This window comes from Aulonocara sp. 'chitande type north' Nkhata Bay, linkage group LG19 (genome assembly GCF_057382095.1).
Source record: "Aulonocara sp. 'chitande type north' Nkhata Bay isolate Kocher_YH1m ecotype deep benthic linkage group LG19, A_spYH_male_GT1.1, whole genome shotgun sequence".
Taxonomy (NCBI): Eukaryota; Metazoa; Chordata; class Actinopteri; order Cichliformes; family Cichlidae; genus Aulonocara; species Aulonocara sp. 'chitande type north' Nkhata Bay.
In genome coordinates this window covers 9,669,574-9,697,000 of record NC_141362.1, presented here as the reverse complement: position 1 = coordinate 9,697,000, position 27,427 = coordinate 9,669,574, and the positions used below count along the sequence as shown (strand labels likewise).

At 40.9% G+C, this 27,427-nt stretch overlaps 2 protein-coding genes and 2 pseudogenes across 3 annotated transcripts; 2 read left to right on the top strand and 2 right to left on the bottom strand.

Moving 5' to 3' along the window:
- Positions 1–14,666: 14,666 nt before the first annotated feature.
- LOC147306479 (interferon alpha-inducible protein 27-like protein 1) lies at positions 14,667–15,905 on the top strand. The gene is made up of 4 exons (XM_086275880.1): positions 14,667–14,685; positions 14,796–14,819; positions 14,897–15,064; positions 15,385–15,905. Exons 1-4 carry the CDS (start codon positions 14,667–14,669, stop codon positions 15,498–15,500), a joined length of 327 nt encoding a protein of 108 aa, XP_086132006.1. The 3' UTR covers positions 15,501–15,905.
- LOC147306478 (uncharacterized) lies at positions 15,573–16,440 on the bottom strand (annotated as a pseudogene).
- Positions 16,441–20,371: 3,931 nt separating this feature from the next.
- LOC147306477 (interferon alpha-inducible protein 27-like protein 2A) lies at positions 20,372–23,392 on the bottom strand. Its single transcript, XM_086274537.1, has 4 exons — positions 23,232–23,392; positions 23,066–23,095; positions 22,775–22,936; positions 20,372–22,596 (listed from the first exon to the last, which is right to left on the bottom strand). The coding sequence occupies exons 1-4, from the start codon at positions 23,239–23,241 to the stop codon at positions 22,514–22,516; spliced, it is 285 nt and encodes a 94-aa protein (XP_086130663.1). The 5' UTR covers positions 23,242–23,392; the 3' UTR covers positions 20,372–22,513.
- A 2,500-nt stretch (positions 23,393–25,892) lies between these two features.
- LOC147306476 (interferon alpha-inducible protein 27, mitochondrial-like) lies at positions 25,893–27,064 on the top strand (annotated as a pseudogene). Its single transcript, XR_015126367.1, has 4 exons — positions 25,893–25,943; positions 26,048–26,066; positions 26,336–26,502; positions 26,705–27,064. The product of XR_015126367.1 is annotated as an interferon alpha-inducible protein 27, mitochondrial-like (transcript).
- The last annotated feature ends 363 nt before the right edge of the window (positions 27,065–27,427 follow it).

Genomic DNA, 27,427 nt, shown 5'->3' with positions numbered 1-27,427 from the left:
ATCTCAGTTACCTGAATGTGGGGGCAGAGGCCACGCTTTCTGAAAATCTGTTGAATGTGAAAACTGAGAACAAGGTGAAGTAATGCCATGGGTGTATCTACTTGGATGCTGAGCAGTAGCATTAGCAGCCACCAAAATTTTTTTTTGTTATTACTAGAGATGGCACGATACCACTTTTTTATGTCCGATACCGATACCGATATCATAAATTTGGATATCTGCCGATACCGATATGAATCCGATATAGTGTTTTTTAATCAACAAAACTGTTTTTTAAATATCTTGCTGCATTTTGTATAAGTTCATACTCAAGTTTAAAACAACAACTACACTAAAGCTATTCTGTTATACCTGTATGCAAAAAAAAAATATTTCGTAGTTCAGCAATACTGATCAATCTAATAAACTTAAACCTACACCATCCTCCCTATTCTGATATTTTAAAGAGTACTTAGCATATTAAGCAACCTAACTAATAGGGTTCCAACTCCCAGCAACAACAAAAATAAATAAATAAAAAATAGGGAACCACCCCTCACGCTCCACCTCATGATGCTTAATCGACGTAATCAACCTTAATTTGATGCAGTGTGAAAGAAAATGCACAGAAATCAATTATTTTTCAAGAAATAATAAATAGATTCAACATCTTTCTTCAACAAAATTGCAGACTGCACAGATGGTACCTTCCCAAAGGAAAAAGTACTATAGCTTACTAGGGTATATATATTAGACTTAATAGTCACTATATACAGTAATGGACTTCTATTCATTTTACATCAAATTAAAACTTTGGGTGTCAGATAATTATTTATTAAAAGCTAGACATTTTAAATGAGAATAAGAAAGAAAAGTATGTCTTTGTGCCCCCTTTTCCCTGTTAATGCCCTATCGGCCCCCCTGGCTAAACTTTGCTAGATCCGCCCCTGTACAGTTACAGCCGTCAGCTACGTAGAAAAAGATCCTGGAGTAGAAAGTAATATTAAATAAATTCTAACAACAGCTTATCAAGCTTAAACGTGCTGCTGTTGTTCAGCTGCTGGTTTCCTCTTTCTGGCGCGAAGTGGGCCAAAAACAAACAAAAGAGATGGACTCACGACAGAAAAGCCGATCAGCTGATCATTAAACAGTTTCATGATTGAAGTAGCAGCAAGAAGAGGCAGTCGCTCCATATATCGCTTGTTAAGCTTAACGCAGGAATGCTTTACAAACATTCAGAGATGGACTTACACACTTGCTTTACTTCTCTTGGGATAACTTTGTCGGAGATGAAATGCCGGGCTGCTAGCGAGGCTCCAAATGCTATCCAGAGCACCGACAGGTCCCGCATGCCACAGCCGCTCTATCACGTGATGCATACTGCTCCGACGTGCTAACGTTCTGAGGCGAGTTACGACGTGTTGCAAGTTTTGTGAGGTGCTTTCGTGATATTTAATGGATCAGATTACATTTTTTATTTTTCTCCGATATCCGATCCAGTAATTTAGGTCAGTATCGGACCGATATCGGATCGGTCCATCTCTAGTTATTACCCTGGTCTCCCAGTAATCATGTAATATGATGATGATAATCTGAGAGGTCACATTAAAATGGACAGTCTTCCTTTTAACTGTGAACCAAAAGAGAGAAAAACTGAGATGCCAATTATGTTTAGTTCTGACTGCACCCGTAAACCTGACTATCAGACGTCCATCTTTAAGAACTTGCACACTAAACCATGTCTTGTCCTTGTGACCGTGTATTGATGGTTATGAACATAGTTAGCTGTACTAATGATACACATGAGGTTTAACGCTTTGCACCATAATACTTAATTTTAATATACACAACACAATGATAAAAACAAGCTTGAGAAGAAAAACAAGGCTTCCAGTTTTGGCATAAAGCAAATATATGACAAATATATATCACTTCAGTCCTGCTGAAATCACAGCGTACTGTATCATTATCATCATCATTATTCACAGTTTTCATTATCATTAATTATATTATTGATGATGTCATTATTATATTTATTATCATAGTGATACAATATAGTGCCATTATCTAATCTAAGATTATGATATTTTCATGAACTTTTTCTTTTTGCATGTTGTCGCAACTTAAAATCCTAATGAAACCTCTAAGTATAAATTTACCTGCTGACTCCAAAACAGCCACCACACGTCCAGCTGCCACTGCTCCTCTGTCCTGCATCTGCTCTGAAATGGGCTGATTTTTATAGCAAGCAAAGTTTCCTTTCCTCAGTAACAAAACCTTATGTTCAGGGCTGAACAACAGAGGGCGACAGAGAGCAACACAAACTGTAGAGCGATGTCTCGTATTTTTGTGTTTTGTATCTATTTGGAAATGTTGCTACTAGGATTTATGAAGGGGTCACATGTATAAAATACAGAAACCAGTATCTTTGTAGCTGTAGCTTCTGACAGGAAAGTTCTTTATAGCATATGTTACGACCCGTCTAGGGCCAGGCCATAACATGAGTGAGGCACTCGCTTCCCCCCCAAGACCCAAGCAGCCACAAGAAACAAATCCGTTAGATACAAGGTGATTTATTTACAATGTGAAATAAAGGAACCAAAATGGAAGTGTCAACACTTCAGGGTGAGCCAAGGCCAAAACAATCAACAAAACAAATCTACACAAATCCTGCACCCCTGACCTTACCAAAACAAAGTCAAAAATAAAGACCGAGTCTGACCTCCTTAACTAACTCAAAACAGGAGAAAACGGGTGATCAAAAGAAACGGCAGCTCACCCCTACCCACTCCACTTCCACAGCTTTCAAGCGCACTGCAGCCAGCGGCTGCCACAGGAATACTGCTGGGTGATGAGGAGAAACGCGAGGACTATGGGCTCCAAATGTGGTCATAAATATTTTGTACTTGTAAAAAAGATTTGTATGTGTAAAAAAGATTTGTATGTGTAAAAAAGATTTGTGTGTGCGTAAAAAAGATTTGTATGTGTAAAAAGAATTTGTGTGTGCGTAAAAAAGATTTGTATGTGTAAAAAAGATTTGTGTGTGCGTAAAAAAGATTTGTGTGTGCGTAAAAAAGATTTGTATGTGTAAAAAAGATTTGTGTTTGCGTAAAAAGATTTGTGTGTGGACTTAGAAAAAAAAACCCTGCAAGTTACAAGTACGGATTTTGACCCTATTTTTCTTCCTTTCATCTGATTGGTCAATGTCATGTCAATCACAAATGTAACAATCCAATCAGAGAACAGATGGGTTTGGCTGTCGGAGGGGCGCTTTTTTGAACTGCAGGTCCTTGAAGGGTGATACAGTTTGAAGCTGGAGGATCGCTATATAAATATCCGATAGCAGCTAGGTCCCCTAACTTTCAGTAGCTGTTGAAAGGAAAAAGTTGTGGTATATCAGTGGTTAGAAATACCATTATTACTTTAGGATTAGTTTAACACAAAGTCAGGGCTGACCCAGGACCACTGCTGTGAGTCACAGTGCGCAGCATAAAAGTCCTTTCACATCGGACGCAGGATGTGCTGCTAATGCTAACTGCTAACTAAAAGCAAAGGATCCAGAATTTGTTACGCTGGCTGCTGGGCTCTGTGGGTTTTTGCAGCAGCTCTACCTGTACTAGATGCACCTGCTCCTTGTCTTTTCTATCTCTGACTTTATGTCCTCTACAAGAGTTTGGGTTTTTTTGCTGGTTCTTCAAATGTTCAATAAAAACATGTATGCTAATTCATAACGAAGAAAGCTTTGTAATGAAGACTGTCATTTCCAAAACACTGCCCGCCCCCACCCCGCGGTCCGCAGCGCTGTTGAAAAGGCTGTGGAAGTCCCTATATTAAACACGTAGACCTGTGACACAAAAATCACCAAACTCGGACGACCACAGACTGTTTTCCTTCGTGGTGATGAAGGAAAACGCTGGGTTGGCATGTAAAAGGGCATTTATTCCCTTCAAAGACCTGCAGTTCAAAAAAAGCGCCCCTCGACAGCCAAACCCATCTGTTCTCTGATTGGATTGTTACATTTGTGATTGACATGACATTGACCAATCAGATGAAAGGAAGAAAAATAGGGTCAAAATCCGTACTTGTAACTTGAAGGGATTTTTTTATAAGTCCACACACAAATCTTTTTTACGCACACACAAATCTTTTTTACGCACACACAAATCTATTTTACACATACAAATCTTTTTTACAAGTACAAAATATTTATGACCACATTTTGAGCCCATAGAGGACCTCTCCCGCTGTAGCACTCCAGCCTCCTTTTAATGGGCGGATCCTCCAGCTGGAACCAGTCACGCCGGGGCAGTGTATCCACGCACCAATCGGAGCAGGGCCCTGGCACAGCTAAATTAACATAAAAAGACACAACACCTGCACAAACAAACACATGGACATGCAAGTTCGTAACACATAAAAAATAAAATAAAATAAAATAAAAATGTGTTGATTTCATTCATGAGAGATTTGCAACAGATTAAATGCCAGTACCTCATTCCCCATAGTTTAATTGAGTTTAAATCCGTTTTTTAGCAGACCATCTATTTATAACGAAATGGCAAGATATCACTTTCTTATCAGTATAATAATGCAGTGAGAAAATAAAATCCAAATAATTTATGCTTTCAAGTAGAATTTGTATCATGTGCGACACTCAGTGTGTCCAACTTCTCTTCTAGCTTTGCTGATCGCTTTATTTCTGCCAGTTATAGAAATCAAGTAGCCTATGTCAGCCTTGGGACTGAATTACATAAAAATAATGATACATGTCTTAGTATTTTCAGATAACATAAATAGAATAATAAAATATAAACATAATAATAAAAATTTACCAGACCACAACTTTAAAATGCTTTTCATTATTAGGGCTTTATTTAAAGTTGCACAATTTGACCGTGTTCATGTGTTTTGTAATAAAACACCACAGCATTACCAGCACTAAGATTTAAGCCTACTGAAGCATGACACTGATACTACTGGCAGCTGTTTCCAGTTGGCAGCAGTAAATATATCATTTATTATTATTTTTTTCTTTCTGATAATCATAATTTCCTGGTGTCAAATGAGTGCAACAAACAATCCTCCAACAGCTAATAGTCCGTCGTATTATCCTCACTGCAGCACAGTCATGTTATTGTTTCTTGGATCTTTCAGATTTATCATAATAAAGATTTTTTAGTAATTGTTGGGAAAATAATTATTTAGTTTTTTACCTGCTGGCTGCAAAACAGCCACCGCACTAACTCCTCCTCCATTGGCTATAGCAGCTGCAGACATCATGCTTGCAACGTAGGAACCAACTGCTATTCCAGCAGAGGTGAAACCTACAGCCCCCAGGACAATAGGAGCAGAGACCACAGCTCCACCTGACAACAGGAAGAAACACCTGGTTACTGATCATCAGGATGCTTCAAAATGAATACGTCTTGATATGTATGACGTCACCTATGAGGTTTAGAGATAAAAATACATAAATAAGCAAATAGGTTTTTTTACCTGCCCGACTGCGATGGCTAAGGCTGTCACTGAAACACAAGAAAGAAAACAAAACAAAACTCACCACAGCTCAACTGGAAATATTTGGACATTTTCTGTGATGCTACAATCATGAACTTATATGATGTAGAGATGATTTGAAAAAGGTAGCTGTACTCACACAGACTCATTATTCCACTCAGGATGAGGAGCTTAAAACTGAACTGTGTCTTAAACAGAAGGGTGAGGATCAGCTGTTATTTCGTGGGAAATGTAACTGAATGGGCGTCACTGGGTCTGTGATGTAAATAAACTTTCTTTAGTCATCATGGAACAAGTGATTGTGAGGTTGGATCTCAGGGGGTTTGACATATTTATTTATTTTATGTTATCTTTATTATGGATTTCACACACGGGTTATTTCAAGGGTTTTTCTTTCTATTTTAATCCTTATGTTGAATCACTTGCTTAAAAGGAAAACAAACAAGAACAAGCTTATCACAGGGAGCGTATATAAACGTTACTTGGGTCACTGAAAATGTGTCTGTATTATGTCTGGCAGCAAAAATGATCCGTGGCAGATCTGTAAAGACGGCAGATATACTGCACTTCTTTAAACCTCTGACCTTCCTCTGAGAAAATAAATTACACGTTTAAAATAATTAGAGGAAAAACAGTTCTCACTCTTGTCTGCAGGTGGAGTCAGACACCAACATTTTTGAAACTGCTGGCTTTTTATTTTCACTCAAATGCAGCAATTTATATCTGTGCAACTTACAAGCAGTGTCCTAGTTACTGTGTTCTCAGCAGCATTTTAAGGTTGTTTTTTTTTCAGTCACTACTGGAGCAGTTCATGGAGACCATAACAGAAACTTCCTTTTTGCCTTAGAAGGAATGTCTTAGGTGACCTGATTTTAAAAAGCACGTTGGTTGTTGTTTATTTGTTGCACAAAAGTTTCAGTTCATAAGAAATGGTTCTTGTAGTTGTTCAAAGATAATGGAGTTGTCACACCACTGCAATGACGACAGCAGGAAATTCTACAAAATGGCAGCACTAGAGATCATGACAGGACACATGCACAACACATGCATAAACTCAAGAGCATGCAGTGGTTGTCAGTGAGAATATAGCAGCACAGAATCCTGCACATAAATGCTGCCTTCATACTGTTATTTAACACTCACTCAAGTTTGATTTCTCACTCAAATTTAAGGCTCTGCAGGCTGTGAATGCTAAACTTAAAAACATTACCCTGAAAGTGAGAAGCTCTTTAAGTTTATCAACAACAGTTCATCAGACTCACTGAAGAAAGCAATCAAAGAACATGATGAGTTAATGATATATCATTTACTACTAATTCAATTAGGCATGTCTCTTAGAGGTTTGATATGTTCAATGTGATTTGACATCTACCACTGAGACATACATGTAGGTACGACCTCAGGAGGATGCTTTAGATAGTAGTTGTTAAAGGTCTCAGCTCTTTCTATTGAAATAATCCTAAATGGAAGCGATTACATTGAGATAATCTTTGCTCTTTTAAGTGAGCCTGATACATTCCTGCTCACTCCCCAATGAGATCTAATCTGTGAAACTGATCTGTGAAGATCAGGCCTCACATCTTGTTAGATGACCAGCAGAAACATGTTGATGCTGCATTGGAGTCTGGCACAGTGGCACGCCTGGTGCCCTCACCAAACTAACAAAAAATGGCAATTTGTTTTTATAATATGTCTTAACTGAGGCAAACATGTGAACTGAAATATGTCCCCATATTGGTCTAAAGACACAAAAAATAAACTTAAAAAAAAAAGTCTCATCTGTTATTTTTTATCTTCATAAAATATATTTGGATGTACCAAAGTAATCAAAAAAATATACTGCATGCTGCTGGGATTTCCTCACACAGAAACAATGTTTCAGGATGTAAAGATGAACCATAGTATGTAACTATATCATTGATTATGTTATTATGTGCATCCTCAGTCAAAAACATCTGAGTTGTGTATAGCACATGTTAAAATATAACAAATATGACTGTAGCACATTATGCTGCATGGATGTATTAAAAAGCACCAAAATCTAGGAGGTAACATTTATGTAACGAGACATACAATCTCAGATAAGTAAATACTACTATCACACAAATCTCTGTAAGCACTTAAAGTACTAACACTTTATATCAGGGGTGGGCAACTCCAGGCCTCAAGGGCCGGTGTCCTGCAAGTTTTAGATCTCACCCTGGGTCAGCACAGCTGAATCAAATGATTAGTTCATTACCAGGCCTCTGGAGAACTTCAAGACATGTTGAGGAGGTCATTTAGCCATTTGAATCAGCTGAAAATATAATGAAGGTTATTGTTGTCAGTGTACTTTCACTCAATGATCTTCTTCTATAGACGTTCCCTATTTAATGGTGCATTTGGCACTAAACTCAGGATGTTGATCCAACCGTCAGTAAAAGTGTTTTCAGTCACTCCCAGCAGAGGGCAGTGCAAGATAGTCAGCGTTTATGTGCCTCTTTCCCCTGTAAGCTTAACTATGATGCTTTAATGCATTTCTACATGAATCTACAGAAACATTTATCAATGTAAAGCTGTTTAGAAGCTACTTACAAAAAGCTGTCTATTCTAAAGAGCTTGGAAAGCAAGCGAATAGACTTCATTAATTTTCATGAAAACATTTCTCCTCTCATCCGAGAAGCTTCTTCAGTTCTAAAACGAGCTGAATAAGATTAAATGTTGAGGATGAACCGTCCTCCTGAGGTCTTGACCTTCTCTCTGTCAGTCAGATGACTTGTTTCTATTGACGGTGATGAAATCCAACACACCGCAGAGCTTCACTAGCATCCAAGCACTCAATATATTTTATAGAGTCATTCAGTTCTTGACCAAGTCCTGTGTGAAAGCCCCTAAATCTGCAACATTATGAATTAACTAATCCCTCTCTCTCTCTCTTTCACTGGGTGTATAAAGCAAATAAAAATCAAATAATCCCAAATGACCTGGAAGAATGAGCGATAGAAACTGAGGTTCCTGAGGTCCATATATAATCTCAGTGGGGTAACTAAGCACGGTGACAAATATTGCTCTAAATAAGCCACTCCCTAATACAAGTAGCCACCAAAACCTGGAAGATGTCTAAGAGCCATCACACATAAGCATTCACAATAAAACAGGTTTTGTGATGTTGTCCTGGGGGATGTCAACATGAAATGTACACAGTAAAAATGAGCACAGACAGGTGTTCATCAAAAATCAAAGAAAAACATTGTAGAATTGATTTGGCTTGACAAACTTTTAATTTGTGTATGTAAAGAGCATAAAAAAAGTCTCCTGCAGTATGACAGACCTCCCTGATTTAATATACCATAATGCTCAGTTTTATGTTGTCATGGCAATATGAAGTAAAAAAAAAATACAAAACACAAATGAAACAGAACACATTTAAATGATGGCAATGGGACAGCAGGTTGTAAGAAGATTTCAAGCAGGAAAACTTTTGAGGATTTCTCTTAAATTTGCAAATTTGGATAACAAAACTCGAGGTGGAAATAAGGAAGCAGCTGGTAGGAACACATCTGAGGAAAGAACACATGAAGGTGCAGCATGAGGAGACATACAACAGGAGAGAGATGGTGCGGAGATAATTGTGGACCAAGTAAAAGAAGCAGACAGCAAACTAGACATGAGTGAAGCTGATCAAAAGCTGAAGGTAGTGGCGAACCCAAATGTTCACATTGTTTATGGAAAAGTGCCAACTTGGTTTAATCAGTGTGAAAGAGAAAATGGGATGATCCACACAGTCATTATTTTCTTAATCACAAAGTAGTTTTGGTCTGTGCTGATATCTTTGGTAAAAGCGTTCTTGACTGATAAGTTGGGATTTAACATGATAAACTTACAGTAGATAAGACAATGTACCACTGGAAGATAGGAGGTATTGTTGCTGAAAATGGGCCTGTGTACACCTGTGTAGATATTCCATTAAACCTCATTCACGGTTTATGGTCAGTGTTACTATTAAGCATTTATATTTCTTTACCTGACTGATTAATTTTGTGTTACTCAACATCAAACTAACCTTTATTTTCTTCATAAATCAAGACATTTCTGACTGGATTCAAACTTCTGAGCTGTAGCGTACATTGCAGTGAGAGTCCATGGTTAGTGATTACAGCAGATGATGTAGAGTATCAGGACAGGGACAGACTGTTAAAACGTTATGAGCTGTCTTGCTGCAGAGAAAGTGGAGTCTGTCATCCTTGAAATGCTACCAAGACAGGCAGCTGGCAGGATTGAATGATGCTCTGCCTCTGTGGTCAAGTACAGACATAGGCTTTAAGCAACCATGAGCCACTGATAAGTGTGACAGATCAGCATTAATAAGAATGCAAAAGTGGATTTGTTAAACAGCTATGAGCCACTGATAAGAAAAAACAATGAGCATGCAATAAAGTGGACTTGTTAGGGGGAGATTTTTATCGGAGTTGGAATAGTTTGGCTCAATTTTTGTTAAAATACAGAGCTAAAAAGTTGTCTTTGTTTCAAAACCTTGATCAGATACAGTTAGATACAAACATGCAATATACACTACTGCTCAAGTTTGTTTTCAGTTTGAAGAGTCCTTGTTTTTCATGATTAAAGTACATTCATTTGAATGTAATATTCCATGAAGCTTATGCAAAATGTTTCCACAGATGTTTTTGAAACTAAATCAGTCCTCATAAATCACTTATAATGTTTAAGGAAATATCTACACAACCATACAAAGAACATTTTTAGTAACAATTACTCCTGCTGTAATTCTTTATTATCAGGATGTCCTAAAAACTCTATGAAAAGCCTTCAGTTCCTACAAAATACTGTAGGAAGAGTATTGACAGGCCAATGAAGGCTTCCCTTCCTTGGCTTCCTCTTAATACCAGAATTGAATCCAAACACCTCTTAATGACCTTGTAGTACCATATCACCCTATTAGAGCACTTCGCTCTTGCTCTGCAGGCCTACTTGTTGTTCCCAGAGTATTTAAATGTAGAATGGGAGGGAGAGCCTTCAGTTTTCAGGCCCCTCTTCTGTGGAACCAGCTTCCAGTTTGGATTCAGGAGACAGACACTATCTCTACTTTTAAGATTAGGCTTCAAACTTTCCTTTTTGCTAAAGCATATAGTTAGGGCTGGATCAGGTGATCCTGAATACTCCCTTAGTTATGCTGCAATAGGTGTAGGCTGCCGGGGGATTCCCATGATGCATTGAGTTTTTCCTTTTCAGTTACTTTTCTCACTCAACATGTGTTAACAGACCTCTCTGCTGAATCACACTTGTTATTAATCTCTGTCTCTCTTCCACACCATGTCTTATCCTGTTTTCCTTCTCTCACCCCAACCTGTCACAGCAGATGGCCCCGCCCCTCCCTGAGCCTGGCTCTGCCGGAGGTTTCTTCCTGTTAAAAGGGAGTTTTTCCTTCCCACTGTCGCCAAAGTGCTTGCTCATAGGGGGTCATATGATTGTTGGGTATTTCTCTCTATGTATTATTGTAGGATCTATTCTACAATATAAAGCGCCATAAGGCGACTGTTGTTGTGATTTGGCAGTATATAAATAAAATTGAATTGAATTGAATAGATGACCTAGGGTTTAACCTTTGCATTGTTTTAAATAATTTAAAATAAGACAATGAAGTAATGAACATTTTAAATGCATTTTTATTGAAGCTGGTATCATTTTCGTCTAAACAAACCGCAAAACTTCTGGAACAATGTTGTTTGGACAGGCGAGACCAAAGTGTTTTTTTCTGTCATGGAACAGTTCATGGAGGTCTGAGCAGAAACTTCACTATTGCCTTACAAATTGCTTACTAATACTTTTTTTTAAATATTAAAGCTTTTATGAATGTTTGACGTGTTGCGCGAGTATGGGGTGTCTGGCCCATTGCTACGGGCCATTCAATCCCTATACAACCGTTGCAAGAGCTTGGTTCGCATTGCCGGCAATAAGTCGGACTCGTTCCCGGTGGGTGATGGGCTCCGCCAGGGCTGCCCTTTGTCTCCGGTTCTGTTCATAATTTTTATGGACAGGATTTCTAGGCGCAGCCAAGTGGCGGAGGGCTTTCGCTTTGGTGGCCTCAGAATCTCATCTCTGATTTTTGCGGATGATGTGGTTCTGTTGGCTTCATCGGGTGAGGGCCTCCAGCTCGCACTGGAGCGGTTCGCAGCCGAGTGTAACGCAGTGGGAATGAGGATCAGCACCTCCAAATCTGAGGCCATGGTTCTCAGCCGGAAAAGGGTGGAGTGCCCACTCCGGGTCGGGGATGAGTTCCTGCCCCAAGTGGAGGAGTTCAAGTATCTCGGGGTCTTGTTCGCGAGTGATGGGAGAAGGGAGCTGGAGATCGACAGACGGATTGGGGCTGCGGCTGCAGTAATGCGGACACTGCACCGGTCAGTCGTGGTGAAGAGGGAGCTGAGTGTAAAAGCGAAGCTCTCAATTTACCGGTCGATCTACGTCCCTACCCTCACCTATGGCCACGAGCTGTGGGTAGTGACCGAAAGAACGAGATCGCGGATACAAGCGGCGGAAATGAGCTTCCTCCGAAGGGTGGCTGGCCTCTCCCTTAGAGATAGGGTGAGAGGTTCGGCCATCCGGGAGGGGCTTAGAGTAGAGCAGCTGCTGCTCCACATCGAAAGGAGCCAGCTGAGGTGGTTCGGGCATCTGGCAAGGATGCCCCCTGGGCGCCTCCTGGGCGAGGTGTTCCAGGCATGTCCCACCGGGAGGAGGCCCCGGGGCAGACCCAGGACACGCTGGAGAGATTATATCTCTCGGCTGGCCTGGGAACGCCTTGGTATTCCCCCGGACAAGCTGGAGGAGGTGGCTGGGGAGAGGGAGGTCTGGACCTCTTTGCTTAGGCTGCTACCCCCGCGACCCGACCTCGGATAAGCGGATGAAGATGGATGGATGGATGGATGAATGTTTGACATGTAGCTATGTTTGTTATTGCTCTTGCTTATTTATTATTTATCCTACTTATTCTATTTACATTTGCACTTTTTAACTTCTGGTAGTTGTTCAGACATAATTGTGACGTCACACCACTGCAGTGACAACAGTAATGGAATGTGATGAAGCCTCACCCATGAACAGTCCTCCTTTACATTCAGGAATCAGATGAATAAAGGATCAGGGCCTTTTCTTTCTTACTTCAAAACAAGTTCTGTACATTTAATTTGTCAGGTCAGGTTAGTTTGAATGACCTGTTTTTCCTTTTGTTGTATGTTCTGTTTGCTTAGGAGGAAACCTCTCCTTGCATTATTATGAATCAGCACAGTGCTGTGTGCTGCAAGCTGTGGTGCTCTAACGTCCTCATCTGCAGACTTATATTAAACACAGTATGATTAAAATTAAAAACAAGATTAAAAATCCCACTAAAGGTCACTTTACTGTGCGTTCATTGTGATTTCACGTGTACTCCGGGGTCTTTCACCTGAGTTCAGCTAAGAAAAAAACACCTTGTGTTGATGTTTACTGAGGATATTTAGTTTCCCTACAAAACTTTGTACAATGTTTCACAGTTTTGCAAGCAGGGATGGAAGAATACTGTACTCTGAGGAGCTCGAGTTATTGCATGCTAAGCTACATCAGGTATGAAACACCTGTGAAGCACAAAATAAAGAAATGATAGATTGCTTAATAATAACAAACTGTCACTTTACATTAGGCTGCTTAAAAGAGTCACTATCTGTAAATCTATAACTTTATCTATTTTCAAAAAATCCTTAAAAACAAACAATTATAATGTAATCTTAATTGTTCAAGTCTTTGGGGTGTGGGATGTAATACAGGAAAGACAGATGGTACCAACTAGTGTAAAATTTCTTCACATGCTTGAGTCATACCTTGATTCTGGTTTTAAGCCTGTTATGAATAATAGTGAGAAACAGAAACAGAAATAAAATGGGAGAAAATAAAAGGCTTATCACAACAAACACTAGAGCAGAAGGTGAAATGAGTTATAAGAACAACCAGTGATTGAGGAGACAGGACAGGAGATCCTATGAAATGGCAGCACTGGAGATCATGACAGGACACAGTTTCATGAAAGTGTTATTATACTGCATTTAATCCTAATCATTTTCACCTAATCTGGAGTGATGGACTACAAGGATACTTGGAGCATGAGAAGCAAAATGTTGAAAATCCAATGAAGGAGAAATGATAGGAGCACATTTCAACTTCTCATGTTTTAAAACTATCTAAAACTAAGCCTTTTTTTTAACATCTCTGAGATGCTTGATCATCACCGCAAATGACTTCACGTGGAACATTGTAAAGGGATATGTTTTTTTTTTTATGTGGCAAAGACGTTTGTGCTTCCACAGCTATGAACCATACTTGATAACCATATTTATTTTATTTCTTTAAAAACTACATCCCTGTGCTCCTCCTTTATCTGGTTTGTATTGTTCCTTTAGAAACGGGAGTGGCAGTTCTTGGATAAAAAGCAAAAGACATACATCAGGTATGTCTTTATATACAGTTAAAAAAACAGTTAAAAACTCTTCTGTTCAAACAAGCCTTTTGTTGATCTACATATTTTATTTTATTTTTTTACATTATTTACATTTGATCTTTTACATTGTATATAATGTCTACTGATTTTATTGTTTATTTTAATATTTTAATATTTGTGTACAGCGCTTTGTGATTGCCTGTCTGCGAAAAGCGCTTAATAAATAAAGTTTACTTACTTACTTACTTACTATATATGTGCAGCTGAGCTCTTGATTGTTATCTTTGAAAGCATGGACATGCAAGACATATGTGTGTATATCTATCTATCTATCTATCTATCTATCTATCTATCTATCTATCTATCTATCTATCTACACCACTTTGTGTTGGTCTTTCATGTGGAATTCCAGTAAAACTGATTCACGTTTGTGGATGTAATGTGACAAAATGTGGAAAAGTTCAAGGGAGCTGAATACTTTTGCAAGCCACTGTATATATACAGATAATAGTGTTCATGCTATTTTTAAAAAACAATATCCTTATGCTGCTCCTCCTCTGTTCATATTTGCTGTCAGGGTGTGTTGTTTTCTAAGAAATGGGAGTGGCCATGCTTGGAAAAAGTAAAAAATCTGCATCAGGTTGAAACATATTTTAGTATCTGCAGTTGAGCTCTCTGTGTCATCTAAGGTATCTTTGAAAGCATAGACATGGACTGGGAAGAGACATGTGAGTCTATATCTTTAGTAATAGTTTTATTCCATTATACAGTGTTTATGAATTGTTATTATTTGCTTATTGCAAATTTTTCTTGATATCTTTTTGTATTTCATTGACAGGTAAGGCAATCGTTACGATTGCAGGTATGCCATCACATTAACCACATTAACCAGAGCGTAATTTTGATATGAAAATCTTTAATCTAAACTTTTTTATCTAGGAGCTACTGGAACTGTGATTCTGACTCCTGCCATTCTGACAACGCTGGGGTTCACTTCAGCTGGAATAGCAGCAGGCTCCATCGCTGCCAAACTAATGTCAATTGTTGCCGTCAGCAGTGGTGGAGGTGGACTTCTAGCAGCTGTCTTAGCAATGTTGCAGTCCTGGGGTAAACTGAATAATTTATTATATATTATCTCTCTCTCTCTTTCTCACTAGCTCCCTCTAAGTGCGTGTCAAACAAAACAAACAATAGACATATTTTATTATATTTTCCTAATAGTACCTGAGAGTAATATTTTAGTCCACTTTGGCTGTTGAGGTTTATAAAAGATATGAAACACTATTTGTGCATACATCTGTATAAATAAAGGTTCATGTGTAAAATAGTGTATGTAAATCAGGGTGTGACAATGAAGAATAAAAGCTTTTCTCATGTTGCACAAGTATAACAAACAGCTAATAGTGTCTAATGTGATTTCACTGCAGGTGCAGCAGGTCTGTCATGGGCTGCCACTGCATTGTTTGGAAGTGTTGGTGGAGCAGCGGGTTGGATGATCTCAACTGTGTGTAACCTCAACGTGACTGTGAAATATGAAAATTAACACACTGAATAAACACAAACTGGCCTTCAAATGTTTCCTATTGTGCCAAATTAGACTGACTCAATAGCCTGAATTAAAATTTATTTTTTTATGTGTAAATGACAGACACTCCGATTAAAGCATGATTTGAGGACCGAGTTACAAAAATGATTGATAAAGATTGCTGATGACTTTTACTCATCATTTTTTAAATAAAATATCAGTGTAGAGGATGAAGATGGAAGATGTTTTATCTCACCCAAAGACTGATATGATGCATATATATATGAAAAACACCCAGCACGCCCCTGCGGGCGGTTTATCCTTCAAGCTCGGGTCCTCTACCAGAGGCCTGGGAGCTTGAGGGTCCTGCGCTCTTCTGGACAGAGATCTCTGATGTTGTTCCCGGGATCTGCTGGAGCCACTTGCCTAGCTTGGGAGTCACCGCACCTAGTGCTCCGACTACCACGGGGACCGTTACCTTCACCCTCCACATTTTCTCGAGCTCTTCTCTGAGCCCTCGGTATTTCTCCAGCTTCTCGTGTTCCTTCTTTCTGATGTTGCTGTCATTCGGGACCGCTACATCGATCACTACGGCCGTCTTCTTCTGTTTGTCTACCACCACTATGTCCGGTTGGTTAGCCACCACCATTTTGTCCGTCTGTATCTAGAAGTCCCGCAGGATCTTAGCTTGGTCATTCTCCACCACCCTTGGGGGCATCTCCCATTTTGACCTCGGAATTTCCAGGCCATATTTGGCACAGATGTTTTTGTATACTATGCCGGCCACTTGGTTATGGCGTTCCATGTATGCCTTGCCTGCTAGCATCTTGCACCCTGCTGTTATGTGCTGGATTGTCTCAGAGGCATCTTTACACAGCCTGCACCTGGGCTCTTGCCTGGTGTGATAGACCCCAGCCTCTATGGATCTTGTGCTCAGAGCTTGTTCTTGTGCTGCCATGATTAGTGCCTCTGTGCTGTCTTTCAGTCCAGCTTTGTCCAGCCACTGGTAGGATTTCTGGATATCAGCCACCTCCTCTATCTGCCGGTGGTACATACCGTGCAGGGGCCTGTCCTTCCATGATGGTTCCTCGTCTCCCTCCTCTTTCTTGGGTTTCTGCTGCCTGAGGTATTCACTGAGCACTCGGTCAGTTGGGGCCATCTTCCCAATGTATTCTTGGATGTTCGTTGTCTCATCCTGGACTGTGGTGCTGACACTCACCAGTCCCCGGCCCCCTTCCTTCCGCTTAGCGTACAGCCTCAGGGTGCTGGACTTGGGGTGAAACCCTCCATGCATGGTAAGGAGCTTTCTTGTCTTTATGTCAGTGGCTTCTATCTCCTCCTTTGGCAAACTTATTATACCAGCTGGGTACCTGATCACGGGCAGGGTGTAGGTGTTGATAGCCCGGATCTTGTTCTTACCGTTCAGCTGACTCCTCAGGACTTGCCTGACCCTCTGCAGGTACTTGGTGGTTGCAGCTTTCCTAGCGGCCTCTTCATGATTCCCATTCGCCTGCGGGATCCCCAGGTACTTGTAACTGTCCTCTATGTCTGCAATGTTGCCTTCTAGTAGCTTGATCCCCTCAGTTCTGACTACCTTCCCTCTCTTTGTTATCATCCGACTACACTTCTCCAGCCCGAATGACATCCCGATGTCATTACTGTATATCCTGGTAGTGTGGATCAGTGAATCGATGTCTCGTTCACTCTTGGCATACAGCTTGATGTCATCCATGTACAGGAGGTGGCTGACAACTGCTCCATTCCGTAGTCGGTATCCGTAGCCAGTCTTGATAATGATCTCACTGAGGGGGTTCAGGCCTATGCAGAACAGCAGTGGGGCCAGAGCATCTCCTTGGTAGATCCCGCACTTGATGGTGACTTGTGCTATGGGCTTGAGGTTGGCCTACAGTGTTGTCCGCCACATCCCCATTGAGTTCCTGATGAAGGCTCTCAGGGTCTTGTTGATCTTATATAGTTCTAGGCATTCCAGAATCCAGGTGTGGGGCATTGAGTCATAGGCCTTCTTGTAATCAATCCAGGCAGTGCACAGGTTGGTCAGTCTGGTCCTGCAGTCTCGGCTGACTGCTTGGTCTGCCAGTAGCTGGTGTTTTGGGCTCATGTATTGACCCATGTACCTGTTCATCTTAGCCGCTATGATGCCTGACAGGAGCTTCCACGTGGTGCTGAGGCAGGTTATTGGTCGGTAGTTGGACGGACCGGTCCCTTCTTGGGGTCCTTGAGGAACAGGACTGTCCGGCCTTCGGTTAGCCATTCCGGGTGTCTCTCGTCAACTAGCAGCTGGTTCATTTGTGCTGCCAGACGCTCGTGGAGTGCAGTCAGCTTCTTCAGCCAGTAGGCGTGAACCATGTCAGGGCCTGGTTCTGTTCATCTCTTCATACTGGAGACCCTTTCTTGGATATCTGCCACTGTGATTTTTACTGGACCCTGTTCGGGGAGGTCGCTGTGGTCTGCCCTCAGATCCACTAGCCACTGAGCATTGCCGTTATGGGTTGCGTCCTTCTTCTCCTTCTCTTCCAGTATTGCTCCGTCTCCAGCCTTGGTGGTGCTGTTCTCTTATTGTTCCCCTGCCACTGAGAGTACACCTCTGCTGGTTCTGTGGAAAACAGCTGGTTTATTCTCCTGCCTTCTATTGCTCTGGTGTGCCTCCTCATGCGGCTGGCCAAGGCCGCTTGAGGAGGCCAAGGCTGTTTGTCGTTGCTTGGCAGTTTCCAAGGCCTCATGTATGGACAGCTTCCTGTACTTCTTAGGCACCTTCCTCAAAGGCGGAGTTGCGCCTTTCTGCAACTCCAATAGTTGGCTAACCTCCCTCCGTGCTACTTTGATCTTGCCCTCTAGCCTCATTCTCCATGGAGGGTACTGCCCCTTGTGGCTGTTCAACTTGTAGCCAAGCATCTCACTGATCACTGTTGCCGTATTGTAGATCAGCTTGTTAGTGTCGGTAATCGTGGCTGTAGGTATCGTCTGTAGTGCTGCATTAACATCATCTAGCAGACCTTCTGTGGGTACTTCACGTAATCTTGCTAACCGGCTACGGGGGGTCCAGGTTTCAAGCTTGGCCATGATCCTATCTTTCAGGTCAGTTTCTCTTGCACTCAAAGATCCTTCTCCTATCGGTGATGATATCTCCCCGGGTGGGGGAGATATCATCACCCCCACCCGGGCTTGGTACCCAATCTTGGGTGGGGGTGATGATATCTCCCCCCTGACCTGGCTCCCCCTTGCCGTAGCATTTATGTTGTACCTCGTCAATCTCTAGCTGTGAGAGCAGTCTCTTCTTTCGAATGTTGGAACACTGAGCTACTAGTTGTTTCGCCGTCATTGTGGATGTTGGGTATCGAAGAATCCATAGGTCCCTCATCCTATTCATGTAACCCTTACTTCCAGACACATACACACATAGACATTTGCGCACTATTTTGTCACGAAGTATTTTACGGCTACCTCTAAAAACAGTCTAAACACAGTTCCTTTTGGCGAACTGGTGGTTCAGATCGTCAGACTGAATCCCACCGCCGTGGACCAGACCGCCCAGACTCGAGTCCACCTTCCGGGGCTTTCCTCCTCATCTAAGAGGGCTGTGCACAGACTTCGGTGCTGGCTCCCCACGGCGTCAGGAATCAGTCCGCCAGATCTTGGAACAGAGTCACGGATAACAGTTCTGATGTTTCTGCTCCGGCTACAAAGGACCAAAACAAATGTCAAAAGATGTATTCTAAGACACTTCTTCAGCTGAGAATCAGAGAGGAAAAACACACAGTTTTACTTGCATGCAAGGGCAGTACAGAGCACTCGCACTGAGAGTGAGCGCTCTGAGACTCGCGCTCTGCCACTGCCCTGGTCTTTATTTATAGATCAGTGGGTGCGTTTGATCATTACATTGGAATATGGATGTTTAGGTGTGTGTGTGTGTGTGTGTGTGTGTGTGTGTGTGTGTGTGTGTGTGTGTGTGTGTGTGTGAGAGAGGTTAAGCTGTGACCCCGTGTGTGTGTGTGTGTGTGTGTGTGTGTGAGAGGTTAAGCTGTGACCCCGTGAAGACTTCCGTAAACCTGCTGGTCTGGAAATCCAGCAGTTCATTTAAATAAAAAGGGACTTAGACTAGCTACGTTTATCCTACCGTAAAATTGGAAAAGAAGGTATGACCTCTCCCAGTTCCCCAGGATGTAGGTGTGAATGCCAGTGCACTCTTGAATGCACACAAAGTCGTTACAGACCTCCTAGGATGAGACATTCTTTCAATATGCCACCAACTATATACTTCTAAACACAAATGATTACATGCAGTATTCTACCATAAACAAACTTATATTATTAAAAGATTATACTGACTACTAAATATAATTTCCATTGACAGGTATAAAAAAATGAAAGGTGGTGGATTAGCCAGATGCTGGCAGATGTGTAAAAATAACTCTGATGTTTGGTGGTGGCTATGGCGGAGCTTCCACAGAGGCCAGCAGGTGGATGAGGGAAAGGGCAGGAAGGAGGAGAGACCTGAGGCAGCCGCATTTCGTATTGAACTGAAAAGGAACACGATTTGTCCCGTACTTCAGCTAGAATGAAAAAAGACAAAAAGCTGGAGTTATTCTATGTCTTTACCCGCTGATGCCTCTTCTCTCATTCTCTCTCCCTCCTTCTCCTGTTGCTACCTCAATCATGAAACTGATCAATGATCAGCTGATCGGTTTTTCTGACGCAAGTCCCGTCTCTCTTGTTTGTTTATCTCCCGCTTTGCGCCAGAAAGAGGAAACCAGCGGATGTCGCGCTAAACAACAGCAGCACGTTTAAGCTTGATCAGCTGTTGTTAGAATTTATTTAATATTACTTGTATCAGCTGATTTTTTCTGCAGCCACGACCGTAAATGTAACGGAGCGGAAAGGCTGATTTATTTCCAAGATGTTTTGTGTTTTTAAAAGGAAGGAGACCTTCCTAAAAACGGGCAGAGCAGTGGAGCCGCCAAGGGAAACACACAATTTAAACTGTAAGATTAAAAATATAATTTATTATATTTAAATAGTTAAAAATGTAGGATAAATTAAAACAACCTTGGCCAAGGGATAACACAATAAAAATCAATAAAACACAACATTAAAAGTCCAGTGGCATCCACCACAGCATAAAAGTCCCAGGGAGTTAAGAAATCCAGCGAAGTAAAAGGGAAACCCAGCGGAGTCCTCTCCTTCCTTTCCGCATTCGCGTCTTGATATGCTAGAGAAAGGGAGGAGCGGCAGTCACTATTCTTCCGGCAGTTTTTATTCAATAAAAGGGGATAAGTCAAAGACTTACCCCGGGTGGGCAGAGCTCTCAACTCCGCCCGCCGCTTCTTAAAAACTGCAAAGCCACACAGCCGTCCCGTGCCTTCCGCTGGTGCTGTCTCCGCTCTCCCCGCTGGTACTGTCACTCTCTGCACTGGTGCCCTGCGCGCTGGTACTGTCCGTTCTCCCCTAACGCCCAGCTCCACCAGCCCCTTCGGCTTGCAGGCGCCGCCGCCGCCTGGCACCACTTACTCCTGGCCGTCATTCTAGCCTCTCGGTCGAACTCCTTCCTTTGGTCTGCCAGGCCCTCTTATTGGCCTCTCTGGGATCTCTCGCAGGTGTGATCAGTTTATTATCAGGTAGGGGCGGAGTCTTTCCAGGACAGGTGTTCAATTTAAATAAGATAAAAACATGCAATAAAGCTCATACAAACAAACCCAATATACAATATTAAAATATTAAAACAGATAAAACATTGCAAAACATGCACAATAAAACTCTAAATAACTTGTCCCGTTTCACCCCGTGACATCAAGCTGCTGGTCATTACCTTTTAGGTGACATGAATAAGTTGAAGGGAAGTTATGAACCGTTTCTGAGAGACAAATAACACCAGGATCCTTTTTTTACGTAGCTGACAGCTGGTAACTGTGCAGAGGCGGGTCTAGCACAGCTTTGCCAGGGGGTCAGGTAGGGCATTAACAGGGAAAGGGGGGCACAAAGAAATACTTTTCTTTCTTATTCTCATTTAAAATGTCTGGCTTTTAATAAATAATTATCTGGATCTTACAACTAAAGTTTTTATCTGATGTAAAATGTATAGAAATCATACATATACCATCAAGACAGACATCACGACAGACATCACTGTCACGACAGCGTTTGTTTTCATTCAAAGACTTTATGGCGTTTCCTATAATACCTGGTGGGCCGGTCTCTAGTCAAAATGCCCAGGCCAACTTTTGTCCCAGTCCAGCCCTGTATATATTAAAAAAAACAACTATATGTAAAATAATTAAAGATGTTTTTCTGATTTTTAAAAGAGGTAGTGGTTTATTTAATTGCAACCTGTAATTTATTGCAGTTAACTTTTATTTGTTTAATTGTTTACAAAAGGTTTGAAAACTGGTTTTAGGATGTGTTTATGCGGGGGGACGATTTTCTTGTAAAACAAAGCGAGGTCCTAGCAAAACAAAATTGGTAACCACTGCTGTAACACAACATAAGAACACTGGGCCATAACTCAGCTGGTTTCTATCAAAGACGAATGGCTCACCAGGGTCCATGTCTTTATCTGCTCTGCGTCTGCTCTGAAACGGGCTGGTTTTTATAGCAAGCAAGGTTTCATTTCCTCAGAAACAAAACTTTGTGTTCACAGCTGAACAACAGAGGGCGACAGAGAGCAACACAAACTGGATCGTGTTTTGACTGGAATGTTCTTTCTGGCACAAAACTGCTCAGATGTCATTAATGAGAGACATGTTTCAGATGTGTTTGACAGATTAAATGTCAGCAATTTTTTTCCAACAGTTTATATAGCAGAAATCATTTTGGGCAGACCATCAACGTTTTTAACAAGTTGCACAATTTGACCGTGTCCATGTGTTTCGTAATAAAACACCACAGCATTACCAGCACTCACATTTCAGCCAAGCTTTACTGAAGCATGACGCTGATACTTTTGGCAACTGTTTCTAACAACAGTAATTATATTCTTTGTTATTATTTTTCTTTCTGATTATCATAATTTCCTGGTCTCAGATGAGAGTAGCCAAAAATCCCACAGCTCCTCCAACAGAGCCCACGGCTGCGGTGGCGGCCCCAGACAGACCTGCCATACCTGTAGAGAGAAAACAGGCTTCAGAACACCAGACAGCTGATCGAGCAGTTAGATGAAGTAACTGAGCTGCAGAGAAGAGAGGGAGGCTTTATCCTCACTGCAACACAGCGACATGTTATTGTTTATAAGGCCTGTCCGGTATATCATACTAAGGGTTTTTTTGTTTTTGTTTTTTTACCTGCTGACTGTAAAATAGCCACCACACTTCCTGCTGCCACTCCTCCTCCATTGGCCACAGCAGCTGCAGACATCATGCTTGCAGCGTAGGAGCCTGCAGCTATTCCAGCTGAAGTGAAACCTACAGCCCCCAGGACAATAGGAGCAGACACCACTGCTCCACCTGACAACAGGAAGAAAAACCTGGTTACTGATCATCAGGATGCTTCGAAATGAATACTTGTATGATATGTGCAACTTCTACCAGCCTGAGTGATAATAAATAAATAAAAAAAACAAACAGCTGTATTACCTGCTCCGGCTGCGATTGCTATAGCTGTCACTGGAACACAAAAAAAGAAAGAAAAAAAACATCTTACCTCAGCTCAGCTGTAAATATTTTGACATTTTCTGTGATGCTACTATCATAAGCCTATATGATGTAGTTATAGATAATATAAAAAGGCAGCTGTACTCACATAGACCCATTATTCCACTCAGGATGAGGAGCCTAAGATTAGATTGTGCCTTATAAATAAGGCACAATCTGTTATTCCTAGGAAACAAAACTCTTAGAGTGGGCGTCACTGGGTCTGTGAAGTAAACAACGCTTCCTCAGTCATTTTGGAACAAGTGATTCTGAGGTTGGATCTCAGAGGGTTTGACATATTTATTTTTATTTTACTTTTGTTATGCTTTTCATGTACTGTGAAGTATTTCAGGGAATTTGCAACAGAGGAAGTTGCTTAGTCACCCTGCCTAAAAGTTTTTTAAAAAAAACCCAATTCGTTATGGAGAGCTTGTATGGACTTCACTTGGGTCATTGCAAATGTATTTCTATGCTATTATGTATGGTAAGAAAAAATAAATACAAATAAATTTACAGTAATTATACCCAAAAGTACCACATTGCAGTATTGTATTTTTTCCAGTGCATGTTATCTAGGAGGTAAGCACCACATGATTCATTCATTTCATGTTTTTATGTCTCTTTGACCTCCCCCGGGGACTGCAGATGGAAACTAGCTCTGACTCCTTCTGTTCTGGCTGAACTGAGGTTCTTTTCAAGTGGAATAGCAGCAGGATCCAGTACTTCCAAACTGATGTCATATTTTGCTATATTTTACGGAGATGCAGTTCCAGTGAGTGTCATAGCAACCTTGTACAGTAGTTCGCAGGTAATATATTTTCTGTTTTGTTCTCTGTCTTTGTTTAAACAAAACAAACAGAGAGAGGAAACAGCAGGAGCGCCTGGTAGAATTAAATATATTCAAATATATATTCAAGTGTTTTAGTTGACCTTGAGGTAGAATCCAACAGAAGGGAAAGCTTTATCCTCACTGCAGCATAATGACGTGTGTCTATCTGTGGAACCAGCACCCCAATACAGGAAGTCTGGATCAGCTCTTAGTTTAAATGTCTAGTCATTTATCCTTCGGGCCTTACCCAATACGCAGTGTAGAGCCTAGATGGAGCCGATGATGAAGGTAACTCACCCTGTTCTAACTGCCTCAAAAGCCCTCTAGTTGTCTACTCCATCCTGATTAAAAAACAACAACAAACAAATGGGTCCTGAGTAGCCTTCTGGACCAGTTTTACCAGTTATGGTCTGTTACTTTTAAATGACTTGAGTAACTTGTAAATGTTATTTACACAAAGATTTCTACCTTTACTGTTTCACAAAGAATTAAAAGGGGGACATCCACAATTTAGACTTTGTGAATAAAGGATATTTTATTAAAGCAATTTAGCAGTGATGTATGATATCTACTATGACTTCTCCTATGAGTTTGAGTGATTAAAAAAACAAAAACAAAGTAAGGTTAAGTGTCTTACCTGCCCCAGCTGTGATCGCTACAGCTGTCACTGAAACACAGGAAAGAAAGAAAAAAACATCTTACCTCAGCCCAGCTGTAATTATTTAGACATTTTTTGTGACGCTATAATCATGAGCTTATATGATGTAGCTATAGACGATGTGAAAAAGGCAGCTGTACTCACTTAGACCCATTATCTCACACAGGATGAGGAGCCTAAGACTCGACTGTGCCTTATATACAAGTGTGAGGGTCAGCTGTTGTTTCTTGGGAAGTGAAAGTGATTCTGAGGTTGGATCTCAGGGGGTTGACATCCATCCATCCATTTATTATGCTTTCACACATTAAGTGGTGTATTTCTGTGATTTTGCCTGAACTATAAATGAACAAAAGACAGGTTATTATACAGAGCTTGTATGGACTTTATGGGCTATTCAAATGTATGTCTCTACTATTGTCTATGGTAGGAAAATACAAGTAACTAAATACTAATACAATGATAATATTTTTACCGAGAAGCAGCATAGTTGTTGTGGATTTTTTGAATGACGTGTATACTGCATATCTGCAATAAACATCATCAGATATTTGTTCGCATGTAGCAAAATCAACACCTGTCTGCAGTCAGAAGTAATGTCATAAGATTATGCCACTTGCTGATGTATGTTAATGTGTGACTTTTGACCATGATGTGACCAACTGTGATAAGGCAAAGCAAAGGGTTAATCAAAGGGTGCCCCTCTGCAGACGGCCCTTAGCCAGAGTCCTGACTGGCCCCTGCCTGTATCTTGGTCGGTACCTGACCCTGCTCTGCTGTTTTTGGCTGGAGGACAAGTGGAAAGTTACCCAGCAGCAGGAGTTGGGGTTACTGGCCCATAAGAAGGGGACAGAAGAGTCATCAGGGCTTTTCCCTGCTGTCTGTCCATTGGGGTTGGTCCCAACCTGCATGCGCCTACGGCAAACACCCTAGGGGAGCTTTTGCTTTTCCTTCTTTTTGCTGAACTTCACTGTTGAATAAAACAACTGGCATAGACCTCTGCTCTTCTCCTGTGATTTTTGTGGTTTTTGACTTTAATTGGAATTTGGGAGCTGAAATCAACCTTCTTCTAACCTGAGGAATTGCTCACACAACCTCTTGAAATTGCGACCCCACACAGTACAGTGGTGTATTTTGTCCGGTGCTGCTGTTCACGTGTGGGCAGTTAGTATCATTTACTAAGAAATGAAAGTGAAACTTCTATCAATAATTATAAAAAGGCAGGGGGGGATGCACTGGACAAAATATACCACTGCACTGTGGATATCTGGGCATAACTACGGATACACTCTCTGTATCATCTGAATGTGGACATATCATGGACTGGGATGAAATATGTAAATCCTTCATATTTTACTGTTTATGTTATTATTTTTCATGCAGTGTAATTTAATGAATTTCTTACTCCATGCGCAATTTTGTTCACTCTTTGTCTTTCAAGGGAGTCGTTATAGTCGGAGGTAAGCTGTCAGATGACGTGATTCACCGCTTTCACGCAACCCACAATGCAATGCAAGTCTTATAAACATAAACTTTATTTACAGTTGAACAACTAAAACATGTTACTATTTCAAGAAATAACATTAGCTCATTTTAAATTTCATGGCAGGACCACATCACTGTCTTCTGTTTTTATTTACATTTCACAATAAACTTTTTGTAACTAAGGTTGGTTCTTGTTACTTCTTATTTGAAAATCTTTCCAATATATATATAAAATAATATTCAGGAGGCGCTGGCACTGTGGCTCTGGCTCCAGCCATTCTGGCTGCACTGGGTTCACTCCAGCTGGAATAGCAGCAGGCTCCATTGCTGCCAAACTGATGTCATATTTTGCAGTTGCTAATGGAGGAGGAGTTGCAGCAGGAGGTCTCATAGCAACCCTGCAGTCCTGGGGTAAACCAGATATTTTGATTTAATTAGTAAATTATTTAAACAATATTATTTAGATGTTGCAAAGAAAATTGCTTACATATTTAAATATATAAAACAGATATAATGCAAATCATATACTGTACAGAGAAGCATCAAAAAGAATAGCATAAAAGCTTTACACATGAATAACAAACAGTTGATGGCGTCTATAATCTCACTGTAGGTATGGGAGGTCTGACGGGAGCTGCCATTGGAGGTGTTGCTGGTGCTGGAGGAACAGTGGGTTGGCTGCTCTCAACCATTTGTAACCAGACTGGAACACGTTAAGATTTACACTATGAACAAATACCAGATGTTCAGTCATGTGACAGATCTCAAATGAAGCATCATTTTAGAAACGTCAGACACTCAGCTTAAAGCAAAATTTGAAAATTAAATTAAATATATGGTGGATTAAGATTACTGCTATTTTGAATGCATCATTTTTAGGTATCATTGTAGAGCATGAAGCTGTTTGATCTGAACCCAAGACTGATACGAAGAAATTTTCTGAATTTAATGTGAAAATAAAAATCCATGCAAAATAAAAGCATAGTTGTTTTTATTTTAAACATCATAATGTAATGCAGAAATATCAACCACTCCATAAAAGTCCAGAAAATGTGCCAAAATTCTGACTGGGTTGTAGGGGATCAAATACCAGCTTCACCCAGTGCTATGCAAAAATGCAAAATACTAAACAGGGAAAGCAAAGAAAGTAGAATGAGTTATAGAGCCCACGAATGCCTCAGTTTCCAGAAAGTTTACAATAATCTCCACAGAAAGACTCCTCATAATACATGCACCGAGCTCATCTGCAGGTAAGATTATGGAAACGGGTGCAAGGCTTTAAGAAATCAAAACACGAGCACCTGAAAGCTAAAAAATAAATAAATCAGACTCACCT